This window comes from Perca fluviatilis, chromosome 6, assembly GCF_010015445.1.
Source record: "Perca fluviatilis chromosome 6, GENO_Pfluv_1.0, whole genome shotgun sequence".
NCBI classification, from domain to species: domain Eukaryota; kingdom Metazoa; phylum Chordata; class Actinopteri; order Perciformes; family Percidae; genus Perca; species Perca fluviatilis.
Genome location: NC_053117.1, coordinates 4759139 through 4775046, shown reverse-complemented (window position 1 = coordinate 4775046; position 15908 = coordinate 4759139). Strand labels below are relative to the sequence as shown.

The 15908-nt window shown below is 39.9% G+C and overlaps 1 protein-coding gene across 5 annotated transcripts in view; it reads left to right on the top strand.

The window, feature by feature from the left end:
- galnt9 (polypeptide N-acetylgalactosaminyltransferase 9) overlaps nucleotides 1-14931 on the top strand; it is a 106860-nt gene extending 91929 nt beyond the window's left edge. For all 5 annotated transcript variants that reach the window (XM_039804076.1, XM_039804077.1, XM_039804080.1 and 2 more), the window contains 4 exons: nucleotides 1542-1679; nucleotides 4157-4252; nucleotides 13279-13446; nucleotides 13921-14931. In XM_039804076.1, coding sequence (XP_039660010.1) covers nucleotides 1542-1679; nucleotides 4157-4252; nucleotides 13279-13446; nucleotides 13921-14067 — 549 coding nt within the window. In that variant the 3' untranslated portion in view covers nucleotides 14068-14931. The remainder of the gene's footprint in view (nucleotides 1-1541; nucleotides 1680-4156; nucleotides 4253-13278; nucleotides 13447-13920) is intronic.
- Nucleotides 14932-15908: the final 977 nt, after the last annotated feature.

Below are 15908 nucleotides of genomic sequence, written 5' to 3'. Positions count from 1 at the left end.
AATAGAAATTCAAAATTCAGATTTCATCCCATTTGACCTTCACACTGGCAGCAGAGCAAAGGCAGAGAGAGGAAGCAGTGGAGTCTCACTCCAAACAGAGTGAATGAGATGAGCCTCGATGTGTAATCAGCTTATTTTCATACATAACAGTTTAGTTTAATTGCTTTGAAGGGTCTTTGCTACAAAATAATAAACAGCTACTTTCATTAACAAATAGTTTAATATTGAATCCTAATTGCCTCTTCAGCCACACAGAATGAGATGATTGTCAGTAAAGGACATCAGTGAAGGCATCTGAACGCTGCTCCGAAACAACATAACAAAACAATAAGCGGCAGTGTAGCAGTCACACACAGGTCTGGTATGTTGCTGATGCCTGCATGTCGTCTAGAAATTTGGCACAAACATCATTACATGAGAACTCACTAAGTGCAGGTAGGAAGTACCAGCTGGGGAAATGCTGTAAATGTGTGAGTGCAGCATGGAGGACATGTTGAGGAGGAGGTGGAGGGGGTGGTGGGGGGGCACATTTGACAAACTAGCCAATCAGGCCACATTCCTTCTGCAGTGTAATTACAAACACAGTGGCATAGCACGTTATTACCCCAGCTGTCCTGTGGCGCAGAGTTATTTTGTGTACAGTACAAAGACCTAACGCTACGATTATTCCATCTACCCCCCCTCCCTCTCTGCTTCTCTTTTACCCAACCTGCCCATACACACAATCACAGATTCTTGTTATTGTCTGAGGTACCCACTGAGAGCACAATTACTTTTGTGGGGGAAGGCTTTATGATTCACCATAGTGGCCAGCACCAAGTCCAAATACTAAAAAACCTCTCACTGAAATTGAATGCATTTGTTAGTGTCAATTTACAAAAACAGTGGACATTTCCATCTAGAATTCATTATTAACAGATGTTGAGAGTAAGTTCAGCAGCTGGCTGTAGACTCCTACAGAGGGAAACTGATGAGAAGGATTCGCCTGGAAACAGTGTCTGGTATTAAGACAACTGTGTGTGTGTGTGTCTGTGTGTCTTTATATCAATTTCTATGGAAATCCATTGTCCTTTCATGCTGTATGCATGTAGTGTATATTTTCTATGGCTATACAGAGTGTCAGTTTAATTGCACATTTAAGCAGTGCACATACTGACATGGGTTTGTGTATAGTGTGTGTGTGTGTGTGTGTGTGTGTGTGTGTCATTCCTCTGTGCAATGCAGTGCAGCTATTAGGCATTCCCCTAATCAATCTGGGAAGCCACATCCATAAGGCAGGCAGGGCCGTGAGGGCTCATAATTAAGCAGCTGATTAGAATTTGCTCAGCACAGATCATGTCTAATGAAAGAACAATAAAGGTCCCACATGACAGGCGCATCTATCCATTGCTTAACTAAATGTTTGTTGTGTCCTCTCAGCACCTCAACACTCTTGCATCTTCCATTCCTCCAGCAGCTAGTATTCTCACTCGGTTCTTAAGTAAAGTGCCCGCTGGCTAAGATCTTTTTTTTCCTCTTTGTATTGTACCGTTTGTTGACAGAACCCTGGGGTTGATTTCGGGGATGTCTCTGAGCGCTTGGCCTTAAGGAAAAGGCTGCAATGTCGGAGTTTTCGCTGGTACCTTGAACACGTCTACCCAGAGATGCGGATCTACAACAACACCATCACATATGGCGAGGTGAGATACTTGCTAACAGGATTATTGGAAAAACACGGCATGTTAATTTTGCTATATCATCATCTGTAATTCTATTACAGAGCTGTGGTTTAAACAGAATGCATATCCTGAGACAGCTAATTTGATTCCACAGATGATGAATCCAGAAAATGCGTTGGTGAGAATGTTATTAATTTATGAGCTGTGCATCATCAGGATATTTTCCTTGACTTCGGTTTCTTTTTGAGAAAGACATATGTCAGCAGCTCATTGATATCTGTTGTAATTTGTACAAAAACCCCAGGTGGTCAAACACAAACTGATATGTGCAGATAAACAGTCAAGCATCGTCGCGGTGACAGGCTCATACCCTAGCTCCACTTTAAAGCAAATAAATATGAGTTCACTGTAGCCGGTCTCAGGTACAGGTATCTCGTTGCTATAGCAATGGAGTATCACCACACAGGATTAGATGCAATTTCCTCAAAATCAGTTTTAATTAAACACTTATCAGTTTTCCATTCCAAGTTAATTGTTTTGGACTTGGCTGCGCACTCAGCACAGTGGGAGAAGAAAACAGGATTATGACAAAAAGAAAGAATTGAATTGAACACACTCCAGAGTCAGACATATCGATTTCAACAATGGAAAACATTGGCAAATCAATATGTTCTGCAAATGCAATGTCAGAATACATCAAAATTAACTTTTAGATTCATCAGAGCTGTGTGAATTTGCTCGCCCCTGGTTTCCCCTGCCGCCTGCTTTAGAGCTGGTACCCAGCTAATGGATTCCTCAGAGCGGCAGCCACTTAAGTGGCACTATTTTAGACCTGTCGACAAGCCTTGTGTTGCCGCAGCCGCCGCCGCAGAAGTGAATCTCATCTGTCACTGAGCATCAGCGCCGCGCTCGGCCATGCTGACCAGACTAGCCGAGTGGAACCTTCCCTGACAACAGCACATGATAGATATGTCACAACCTGGAAATCAAGCCGTATGCATTCAAATCACACAGAACCTAAGCTCATGCTCAATGCACACCACCATCTGGAGGCCTGGGGGAGAGGGAGAGACAGAAGTGGGACTGGTCACTGCATGATAATATCCTGTCACGGCCAGGCCATCACTTTGAGATGATCTAAGACTGCTGTGTGAACAAGCCACAGTGGGTCTGATAGACAGGAGGTGGTGTAACATGCACACAGGAAGGAAATGATGAATCAGTTTCAAGGGAAATAAACAATTGATCCGCTTTCAGATTCAATTTTGTGGCAAGTGTAACCACAAAAGCTTTACCAGGAAGTACTTTTTGAGCAGTTCAGTTTTTGAGCAACATTTTTGTTATCTCCAACACCATAATATGCACTACAGTTTGACTTACATAAGCTTCTTAAATTATACCTATATTTCCTACTTACTGACCACTCATGTAAATGATTTAATGTTTACCCATGTCATGGAATTGCTTTTTAACAAAAGAAAACCAATTGAGTGTATTTACCAAAATGCTGCACTCTTTATAAAATGATGATGGAGGTGAGGATCTCCTCTCTCATCAGCTTCAGGGGTGTCAGTTAGTTAAAAACCTGCCTCATCCCATGTTAGGGAGTGGATAACCCACAACCCCACATGTGCTGGAGTGGCTGGGTTGGCTCAGTGGGTAGAGCAGGCTCACATATACTTCAAGGCTTACGCCTCGACGCAGAGGTCCAGGGTTCGAGTCTGACCTGTGACAATTTCCTGCATGTCTTCCCCCCCCCCTTTCTCACCTAGCTGTCCTGTCAAATAAAGGCAGAAAAGCCCAAAAAATAATCTTTAAAGAAAAAAAAGAAGTGTGCTGGACTATCATTTGGCTGGGCAATGACTTCTCAAACTTTTTTCAATATTGTACCCCCTTTGAATTGCTTTTTTAAGCCAAGTACCCTCTGACCAGCACAAAACATTTTTGGTAGAAAAAAAAAAGTCTATATAAAGAGGTAGACTACAGCGCCGGCAGTGATAGATTCACTAAACAAAAACCTTTTTCAAACAAGCATTTAAATGCTACATTTCAAATGTTTAGAATCCATCACTTAATTCATTCATTATTATAGTATCATTATTTTAGGAATTATGCATGACATATTTTTAAATTAGCATTTTTGCCAAAAATTCACATACCCCCTGTAGTACTCCAAAGTACCCCCATTTGAGAAACACTGTCCTAGAGAATTGAGATAAAAACATGTTCATTACTCAGCTACAGAGGTGCTGGTAGGCTGTAGCCTCATACAGTCTGGAAGGGAGAGTGATCAGGACAGTGGTCAAGACAAATTTCCAAAAATGTCAAACTGTTCATGTAAGTATTATTTGTAGAAAATAGCTTTTAATCCTGATACCAATACACCTGCCACCTACCGAACTCAAACCTTGTGTCTCGTCTCTTCCTAAGTGCTACCGTAGTCTCTTCTTTAAACAACCAAACATTCAGGCATCTGTACCTTCTGTGTTGTCTTTCAGGTGAGGAACAGCAAAGCTAGCGGCTACTGCCTGGACCAGGGCGCTGAGGACGACGACAAAGCCATCCTCTACCCCTGCCACGGCATGTCCTCCCAGGTCAGAACGGACTCATCAGCTGTTTGTGTGTCCATGTTCACTGCTGTGTTCATTAAGCAGCCATGTTCAACAGGCAATCAGTCAATAATGCAATTAGTTAAGCTGTCAGTCAGTCAGTCAGTCAGTCCATGTATTGTGTAGATTTTTACCAAATTCAAGTGTTTAACTCATTCATAGATTTATGAATCAACATATTATGCATTTTAACACTTGAAGACTCTCCTCAGGATGATTGTGGTGCAATTACTCTCCTCTTTAAGACCCATAGAGGTTTAATACATTTTTTTTTCAATAAGTGGTGGTAGAAATAGGCCTATAGAGAGAAATATGTTTGCCTGATTGCTTCTCATTTAACAGAACTATAGACTTCCCACACTTGAGCTTTTAAGTGAACAGCTAGGACACAACCAAGACACACTGAGGGCAGATTATGATATGATACCCCAAATCACCAAGTAGTTAAAATAAATTGTAAATACAGTGAAGTATAAATCTACATTAAAGGGGCTGTACTGAAAATACTGAAAGGAAACAGCTGGATAACCTCCACATGGCTCTCACAGACCGTTCCCTGATATGTGAAATACCTACATACAAAACAAAGAACAGAGAAACTGAGGTTACAACACACCCAGAGAGAGTGGGACTTCATTCTCTGCTCAGGACGCCATTACTCCACCATATCTTTACATTATAGCAAATATTTGTTTGCTGCTATATTTAATGTTCTGAATATCGAGTACAGCCCCTTTAACTAAGAGGTCCCACCCTTTGTTTTAATAATCAACACAATTCTTTTTTGTCATCCCATTTTATCTTTTTATCATTTCTCATTGTTATTTTTGTTTTCTTATTTTATTTTTATGTGACTAGTGCTCTTGATGCGACTGGTGCTTTATATTGCTGAGTTGACCCGTTCTCTCATCCAATACATTCCATTGTACAGTTGACCCTGTGTTAACCACATATGACTAATGGTGTACAAACTGAAAACTGATCCATATCACTGTTGACATTCTTAAAAACCTAGATCATTTCATGTTATAAAGCTGAATGCTCCTACTGCAGCCCAGGGGATGGTTCTTCATTCACCAAATGATTCATGTTTATATATGTATAGTAATCCAAGTACAGCAGCCACATTGAATCATATAACATCTGCCTCTTGCCTCCTGTCTTGTTTGATTAGCACTTAAACCTACTGCAGAACCGATAAAGATTCAAAACAGATTTAGGGTATTATAGTTAATGAATGAAATGAGACTGGAAGCACTTCAACCCAACATGCTCAGTTACAGCAGTTTTGACATATACTCTATATCTGTATTTAGTTAAATATGTGTTTAAATATTCAGTGTTAGGCACAGAGGATCACATAAACAGGTATAGGACATATTGCAAAAAATGTATTACAAATATTACTTGGGGAGTAATAAGTCAAGTAAGCCACGACATTTCTCTCAATCATAATCAATGAGGTCTCGAGTTGGAGCTAACACAGATTGTGTCAGTACAAACTAACCAAATAAATTGGTATAACTGCCAGAGGAAGTTCTTTTGTGAACTCTGTCTTCATGCCCTTTTTTATTCTTTAATCTATCCTTTAAATGTCAGGCTGCAACACAGTGTGGGCGAGAACAATTTTCACATCTTTACATAAAATTATGCTACTCCAAAAACACTTTGTTATAATTGCAACCCACTTAAATCCTCACACCTCATTGTCTCTCCTCCCCCCTCCCCCCGCAGTTCAACTTCTTACAATTCATGATGTTTATGTTTTTAAATATGTACTTTTATATACAAGATGCAATTTAAAGAAGGACATCTTCCACATAATTTCAAACCAATTTCACTAATTTATTCTTATTCAACCAGTCATGTAATCTTCATCTCTCCAACATCTCACAAGCAGAAGTTCATTTTGAATCCCATACAGGGGTCCTAACTTATGCAACTCATTTTCTCATTCAGTCAGAATTACGTCTTCCTTAAAGTCTTGCAGAGCATATTTTCAAAACACTTCCATTTATGTTTAAAAGATGTTTTTTTTATGACACAAGATATGTTTTGACTGTTTCATAATCTTTAGGTAGAAGTAATCAATAAGCATATTTATGTGTTTATTTTCATCTCTCGGCACATTCATTTTCATTGTCTGTATGTCATTTGTTTCATTTTCACCTGTGCAAAAAATGAACTATTTGAAGACCTGAAGACAAAAGAATCTCCAGTAATCTTTATAATTTAATTCAAATAACTTTCACAACAGCTGACAGGAAGACCAATGTATTTTGTCCTTTTGATAAAACAAAATTGGAGAAACACGTGGAACTAGTCACGGACATATTGCTTTAAAACATAGAGAACCATAAAACCCAAATTACACAGTATATACTTTGCAGTTTATTGGACATCTGTATTGATGTCAAATAATAGTAAAATAATCACATGATAAGGCTGTTGGTAGTTTGGTATTACAATTAAACAGAGCTTCATGATTAATTCAAATGTGTTTAAATGTTTTCACTGGCTTAATGATGTCAGTAGGTTGTGTATGCTGGATTTGGGAAAAGGTGCAACAGACAGTGTTGTGACTGTACTACCATACAAAGTACAATTGCGCATCACCAACAGCTCTATCTGAGCTGCTCAGTAAACACAGGAAAACTGGGCCACTCCCAAGTGAGATTGCATGTAGTTGTGTATGTAGTGTAGGTGAATATGCAGGCAGATGCTGCAGAAAAAAAAGAATGTGTGCTCAGCATAACCTTTACTTAAATAGATACCAGGACAAATGGCACTGGGTGGGTGGGAGGTTGTTGTCCTGTTTTTGGGCTGTGAAACAAAGCGCTATTCCTGCACATCATGCAAATGCCATTCATGCATAATCTTTCGACCATTTGCTACCTTCCCTGACTGCTTCTAGAGTCACATGTTCATTATCTGTCACGGAGCGGAGTATTATAAGGAGGCCAGCAGCAGCATCTCCTCTTCTCCTGTACAGAGAGCTCAGTGGGGTCCAGTCATGTAAAGCCTCACTGACTCTTTTAATCATAAACCTCAGGAGAAATAAACAAATGAAGATGAATTTTGTGTCTTTGTATCATTACATTACAGTGACGACCAACATTACTATAAGCGGGGCTGAATTCGATTTGGTGGAACGCTGTGCCTTTGCATTCCTTTTTTTTTTTTTAAACCATTGTTCCATTTACTTATGACTAAATATAATTGGCCAGAATAGTTCTTCATTGTGCTTCTGAGAAATGAGTCTCTCTCTGCCGGCTCTCTCAGTGGAAATTTCCATCATGGATAATGCCTCACCTTTGTTCAATAATGTAATGCATTGAAAGCACAGTGGAAGGGCTACAAAGCCTGCACAGTGCGCACACACACACACACACACACACACACACACACACACACACACACACACACACACACACACACACCAAACTGTAGTCTGTTAAAGTAAATAATGCATCTTTTTCCATAGATTTTCTGTTAATGAGATTTGAGTGGGGCTCTTGACTTTGTCTTGGCTATTAATATTCAAGGTGACTACTCTTATTATATATTATTATATTAAATACACTCTCTGCCAGTTACATAACTGGTCCCATAGCTCTGTAACAACTGTGCCAGCTGTATGTCAACCCACAGCACCACATATCTGCAACCAGAGGCAGACCATAGAAATAAAAGCTGTTAAAGAACGTTTGGTCAATCCAAAGCCATTTCAGCGTGCGTCACTTCAACTGCATTACACATCGCTAACAAACACAGCACATCATAACTGATTTGACAGAAGCGTTTGCATTATAAAGCATTTTAACAATAAATCAGAAGCAGCAATATTAATAAAGCAATATTATAAGAGTTTAAAAGGAGAGGACATTCAACGTGATGATGAAAACTTGCGGCATGATGCTGGAGAGAGGCGAATTAGTCACACTATTCTTTGTTACTATTACGTACCTTTAGTTTGTAACTTTTTTTTCCAGTAAATTACTACAGACAAAATAAAAGTATATATCTATTGAAGCAAACGACTGATTTTAATACCTTCTTGTTTACATAAAAAAAAAACTGGTATGATATAAAGTAAAACATTTCATGTGGAAGGATTTCTTTAAAGAAAATATTGATTAGTGTGAAGTCACTTAAATTGTTCAAACTGTGAAGATGAAAAGTTTGTAATTTGTGTATTGGTGTTTGATGCTAGTGTTTTTACTCTCTGTGTGTTCTGAGTGACAGTGTGTGTTATCTCAGTGAGGATTGTTGTTGAGTGTTTGGCTGCACTGAGCCCGTTTTAAGACGTGTGTGAAGAGTTGTGTTGTTAGGAATGAGTTTAGCAGGTGATGTGAACTGTTTAGCTCAGGTGACTGTTGGTAGTGCAGACTGTGGTTAGAATTTTGCACACAAAAAAAATCTCGTCCACACAAGCAAGGTTTAAAAAAAAACACGTAAAAACACGCTATCAAGTGCTGTCAAAAGCACGCCAAACCAAAAGGTGGCAATATAACCCTAACCGTTAAGCCATGTTGGCCAATCAGAAGCCTGAAGTTCCCGTAGAGGTCCGACCGGGTCTCGTCCGTCTCGCACAAAACCGGCGACGATGGCGGCGAGTTCTGTGTCGTGGGAGTGGAGTCATAAGCAGTGACTTGTGGAGTATTGCATTCTGACGCTTCTGTTCCGCTTTATAATGGGAGAACTGTGTGCATGTATCTGTACGTATGTAACAAGACCTGTTAGCACAGTTATTAGCAGCAATATCTTAGCTACGTCCGCCATTGCAGAGATTCGTCTCATGTAAACAAAGGTGATAGCGGCGCACAATCTGACGTCAAACAAAGGCGACAACAGTGCGCACTCTGACGTCACAAGCCAGAATCACCGTTTTCACCGGCTACACGACACCAATGCAACTGGAGTTTCTAAAATTCTTCACCCTGGCAGGAGTTTTCAAAAAGGTTCGGTTTCAGTGACCTGATACTGATACGAACGGCCTAACCGTGGAGAAAAAGCTGCGGTTTTGAAAATACCTGTTTGTGTGGCCAGGCCTTATTTAAAGGACAATGCACACTGCTTTACTCACTAACTGCTTTATTTATTTATTTATTTTTTACATTTTAAGCATTCTTCCATTATAGCTGTACTTTTGCATCAAGTATTTAGTTTGCTGTTCACCGAAAAGTGTACCTATTCTCAATGCAATATGCAAGAACCAATTTTCACATTTTAACAACTTCTTGCGCTGTTTGCTGCCGCCACGAAAATAGGTACCTCAGACTGAAAAGGAATGGTTTGCTCCCACAAGGAATCCCAACTATGTGTAGTGCACTTGGGTGTGCATGGTGCTGATGGACACCCTGTACACTGCTTATGCTGTGAGGCCTCTTAAGTCTCCTCTTTAGAGGTTTGTGCAGAGGTTGGGAGCTAACTTAGATTCCCATGCTAGACCATGGCCTCATATGGAGAGGACATGTGCTAGGTCCAGGGTTGAGGCCCCAAGCCAAGCCCTTCTTAAAATGTTTGTTATAATCTGTAGCAAACACTTCCTCATAACTTCCTGGTGGAGCAAGGTACAGGAAAGATAGAAATGTGGAGATTACAACCCAATACAATGTACAAATGCTCACATTGTGTATTGACATTGTCACAGTGTTACACCATTAATGTTATAATTAAGAAACTAATTAGCTTGACCTCCAGAAAATGGCTGCAGAACTTTTAGGATTGCAGGAAGGCAATGGAGCGTCTAATGTTGCTGCATGAGGCACAGGTTAATTGGCTTGGCAGAATAATTTCCTTGTGCTAATTATTTGTTATGGTCCCATTTTAAATGTATTAGCGTATAAAAGGCTGCCAGACTGAGCTGCAAACAGGTATTAGTGGGGATTATATGGGTTTTTCCTTGCACCCAGTCAGAGTTTACACCATGATAAATCTGCTTAGAGCGTTATAACCTCGAAAGACCCAAGACAGCAATTCAAAATTCCATGAAGAATTCTCAATCAAACTGCCTGTAATAATGACCTTTAGGCTGCCACCTGGAGAAAAATAGCACAAGTTCACAGCGTTTGGTCTCGCATTAGACTGAGTTTGAAATATGTTTCTGTAATTGTCTGACATACCTTAATCCAAAGAATTATTCTTATCAGCATCCTTATAAACAACCCAACTAGTTCCAGTGAGCTTTGAGTGACACACAAAGTGGTGCTTCATTGTTTTCCTATTTGTTCCAAGTGGCTCTTTAGGGCAAAACATTAGATTAAATACCACCTGCATTCTCTCTTCTTACAAGGAGCAACACCCACACAGGCCACTTACTGCAGCTCTAGTTTATCCACCCATGCTCCAAAAAACATCCACTCAGACAAAGTTGTTTGGAGAGATTTTGCATGCTGAAATTAGTAGTTGAACAGGATGTGACCACAATAATAGATTTACTTCACAGATTAGTTTACAGGTTTTTAGAGACGGCAGTCACAAGGTCTGCGTTTGCAATGGGGTCAAAAATGTGCTTATATTTAATATCATTTTTTAGCCAAACCCTTTTTTTGTTCTTAAAGGGTTGGTTCGGATCTTTTGAAGTGTGTTTTTATGAGTTACTTATCCATAGTCTGTGTATTACCTATAGTAGATGGTAGTCGGCGCGCCTCCAGTTTGGAGAAGAAGACAGGAGTCCTAACAAGGAAGCTAAGAAATGTACTGCTGTGGACGGGAGCAGCATGGGCTGCAGCAGCAAGACGGACCACCTAAAAAAATCCATATCTGTGTACGTGTAAGTGTACGTAAGAGTTAATGCCTGACGAGTTGTCCATTATCAGGAACTAATGGACGACGGTGATGCCAGAATTACCATTAATTACATGATTAGGGACACCTCAAAGGGCATTAACCCACTTATACCATGGTCACTTGCCAAATACAATTTTCTTAAGACCATTCAGTTATATTTTAATGCATTTTAAAATCAAAGTCTAAAGTTTTTTTTAAACAATAACTCTGTTTTCTTGGTAAAACCTGAGGGTTTGACTAATACCTGGAACAATCATTCCCATCCCATGAGGTTTTTATGCAATGCAAATGTGGTTCACTGTAAATAGGACGGACCTTAGATACGACTCTCCACGCTTGGCAACGGTAGATATTTTTAGTCCACTCAACCCATAGAACCCTTTGGCTCAGACAGCGACGAGCCAGAAAGCTAATGTTATGCTAGCAAGATGAGCCTGAAGTCAGTGGCGAGTTGAACAGTGAATGGATGAGAGTTGATCGCTGTGAAACAAAGTACCACAAGATCAGAGGGGTAGTGCAACTTACTTCCTGCAGCTTATGTGTTAGCGCCATCCTGTGGTGTTCAGAGGCCCTGAAGGATCACACTCACTGTTGGAAATAACATTTTCACATTTCCTTTTTCATTTAATGTACAATAGCGCATTCATTTAGAACGGTAAACAGTCAGTTTCACCAGAACTCCTTATGAGGTGTCCTACATCACTTTGTAATGTACACCCTGCAGCCATTCAGAATTGATTACAAACCCAGACCTTGATATAAATTCAGAATATTGGCACCGCTTTACCTTGCTGTCAAACAGTAACGGCAAGGTAAAGCGGTGAAATATTCTAAATATAAAGCACACTTAATAAGAAGGGTACCTCATACAGCCCCACTTCAAAAGATCCAAACTATCCTTTTAAAGATGTTTTCGGAAAAAACAACAAATTGTGACAGAAATGTATATAGCATGTGTTTGCATCAATAAAGCATTGGAAGACACATTGTTCTTAAGTCAGCTTTTCAGCAGTCTGAATTCAGAGGCATTGTGTTACATTGATTCTTCCAGGACTGTGGGTAACATAGCATAGCTCCCTACCCTGTGCTTTAGTAAAAGACAGTGCGTCATGTATGCGTGTTCCCCTCAAAGCAGGGCTGCTGTCGCACTGAAGACCTCCCTATCTTTGGCATCTCATTTTTCAGAGAGGATCACTCCCATAAATAATAAATGCTATCTCTACTGTATCCTTACGTAATAGATACGTATCATCACAGAGCTTTTCATGTGAAGGATTAATCGGTCAGGGATCAAGTTTTGGTTTGCGGAAATAATGTGGCATTAATAGCTGTACACTGTGGTTTCTGTGCAGTGCTGTACACTGAAATATTCTACAAAACCACATGTTATAAAGACACAGTCTAACATTTTCAAATCTAGGAAGTTTACCAGTTTAAAGATAAAATGTTAAGGCAAAATACAATAACTACATTTTTGGTTAAAAAGACCTGATTCTGACTTTTTGAAATCTTTTACCATATAAAAAAGATAACACTACATTTACTTCGCCTATCAATATTTCCCCACCTGTAATGGTGGTAGGTGGAGGTAGTAGCTAAATCCTGTCACAATGGAAAACAAACATCAGCTAAACCTGCTAAGGATGACTAGCTTAGCAGATCTCAGTAGCTGCTGCTATCTTAGCTTTGGATGCTAGTGGAATTCATGTGGTATTCTGCAGTTAGTCTTTAACTAACATGTAAATGTTATACATATAAATAGAAAGTAAGGCTACATTGATTTCAATATAAATACTTATAGTAGACACACTGTATGGACAGACACCTAGCAAAACAGAGATAAATTTAATTCCTAAGATATGGGCTGTAAATAATCTAAATAAAGTTTATTTCCTTGAACAAACTGTTGAAATGGCCAAGGAAGCTGAAAGACCAGTTTGAACTGCCATTTTACATTCTGCCAGGATTATCCAAAGGCAGAGTGCAGTATCAACATTTTCCATAGGTTCTATGCCAACTATCCTTTGTGTAAAATAAGCTACTTAAAAAGGCAGAAAATGAAAGAATAATAACTTTTCTATCTGGCGTGCAGACTGCCAACCAGTCTGACAACTTTAAACCCTGCTGACTGAGGCGCTCTCCAAAAAAGTCAAGTGTCTGTTTTTTGAAGCTGTGATTGCTGCTACAGTGTAACACATTGGGTTTTCTCTGTGTTGCAGCTTGCCCGCTACGCTAACGAGGGGCTTCTCCAGCTAGGACCCCTGGGGTCGACCACCTTCCTGCCTGACACAAAATGCCTTGTTGATGATGGCAGAGGACGCACTCCTAGACTTAAAAAATGTGACGCTGTTTCAAGGAAGTCCCAGAGGCTTTGGGACTTTACACAGGTAAAACGAAAACACATTTTGACACGGATCTTCACCAGTGCATCATTTTAGACAATGCAATGAAGGGTAAAACAAGCCATATGCTACTGAATACCTAATAACTGAAACCAATAAGAACATGCATTAGAATATGGGAGTTATTATATATTAAATATAGGGGTGGCAGTAGCTCAGTCCGTAGGGACTTGGGTTGGGAACCAGAGGGTTGCTGGTTCAAGTCCCAGTACGGACCAAAGTACAGAGTGTTGATTGGTAGCTGGAAAGATGCCAGTTCACCTCCTGGTCACTGCCAGGTGCTCTTGAGCAAGGCATCGCACCCCCCCAACCTCTTCAGGCCTGTGTGTAATGCTTTCTAACAAACAGAGTGTAAATTGTAATTTCCCCACTGAGGATCAATGAACAGTATAAATTGTTATTCTATTAATAAGGTCTTTGTACAGATTTGGTCATATTTTCACGTTTTCTTTCTTGCAGAATGGCCCAATCATCAGCAGGGACACCGGTCGATGCTTGGAGGTAGAAATGTCCAAAGATGCTAACTTTGGCCTTCGCCTGGTGGTCCAGAGATGCTCTGGTCAGAAATGGATGATACGAAACTGGATTAAGCATCCAAGGCATTAAAGCTAGAAAGAAAAAAATCTCTGAGACAGTTTGGGCAGTGTTTCAAGTTTCGCAGTTGGATCTCAAACTGTGAACAGTTCAGAAAGGAGCAGAAACTGGTGCTGCTAGTGTGTGCTATTTCACACTACAGACTGCACAGCACACTTAGCTTCCCTCAGGCCACAGAGCTTTCCAACACTGAGTATTAAAGAAGAATCTGATCAATTCATGTGTTCCACTGAGCTGCACGTTCACAGAGACCTTATGGCAGTCAGAAATGGCCCACATTTCTGACATTCAGCTACATGTATAGAACAGCGTAACGAGACATCTGAGTGTAGCCCCTGAAGTTGGTTCAAGATCCTAGTAATTCTTTTGTTTCTACTGTAAAACTATCAGATTTGTGGAGATGAGAAAGAGTGTGTGAGTGTTCTGAGTGCATCTGAGCTAATCAAAATATATGATTGGGTCAGTTGCCACATCAAAGTGATTATTTTGGGCTGTGATTTGGAAAAATTGCTTTGGACATATTGTGCTGCACTGGCAAGACATGTAATAGGCTTCAAAGGGGCTGCCCATCATCTGTCCGGGAGGCATTTCACCTGCTACTGTGCTACCACACAGACTACAGTTCTTTCTTTCTTTGGACTGTATTGCTCACTGAGGACAGGAGCAATCATGTGCCTTTTTTCTCATTTTTCTGTCTAATCTGACCAGGGAATGTCAGTCCCAAAAGCATGTACAAAATTATTTGGAAATTATTAATATATAAAACAATGTATAAAACAGTCTAATGATAGTAATATATTGTAAAAAGTGAAACATTGATATCCATCCTCTGATAACAGTTAGGATAATAAAATCATTTTTATGATGAGCAACCTCTCCGCCTTTCTCTTTCCAAGCGTTTGTATAACTTCTGTTGTCAATTCAAAGAGTCAGCGTCAACTTTTGCTCCCTGACTGAACTTGGCTGGCTGCGTGTTACATAAAAACTAGGCATTTTCTTTTGTTCTATTTTAATTGCTCCAGCACAGCACAATTGCTTGTCTTTTGTTGTGCATGCAGTCACAGCCACCTTGTACCTCCATCAGGTTTCTGGCCCTGTGTACTGTAATTGTTCCAACACGCCCAAAGATTATCAGGTCTTCAGAAAGCAATGAAAGCTTCCCAATTATTTAACTACAAAAGAATCTTCTTTACTTGCCTAATGTTTTTCTTATGCCCAGCCAAAAATGTGGCAGTTTAGAAAGTGTCTTTTGACATGCTTTTAACTTAAATATCAAAACATGACGCCCACAATTTTTTTATAGTTACAGTATGTAATTCACCAGTTTTGACATACATTATAATACAAACTATTGGTAGGTTCTGGTCATCCTCCCCTGAACAGTGACTGTCCTATTATTGCTGGGCACACAGTTTAGTTAAGGGTTAATCCCCAACGAGGTGTCCATTATTTCCTGATAATGGACACCTCGACAGGGAAGCCAGAGCCTCCCCCACAGTGATTCATTACCTGAAGGGACACCTCAAAGGGCATCAACACGCTTATACCATTCCGAAAGAACATTTTTTAATACAATTAATTTATAATTTCATGCGTTTTGCAATCAAAGTATTATGTTGTTTCACACAAAAACTCTTTTCCTGGTAATTCCTGAGGGTTTGACTAATACCTGGAACAATCATTCCCATTCCTTAAGGTTCTCACGCAATGGAAATGTCCACTGCTACAGATGGAGCTAGATTTGCCATTTGGCAAATGGAGCTTTCTTTCCCCTATAAGTAAATGTTTTAACAGTAATGCTATTTTTTTTGTTTTACAGGGGAAATTCAAACAGCATGCAGCTGAATCAAATG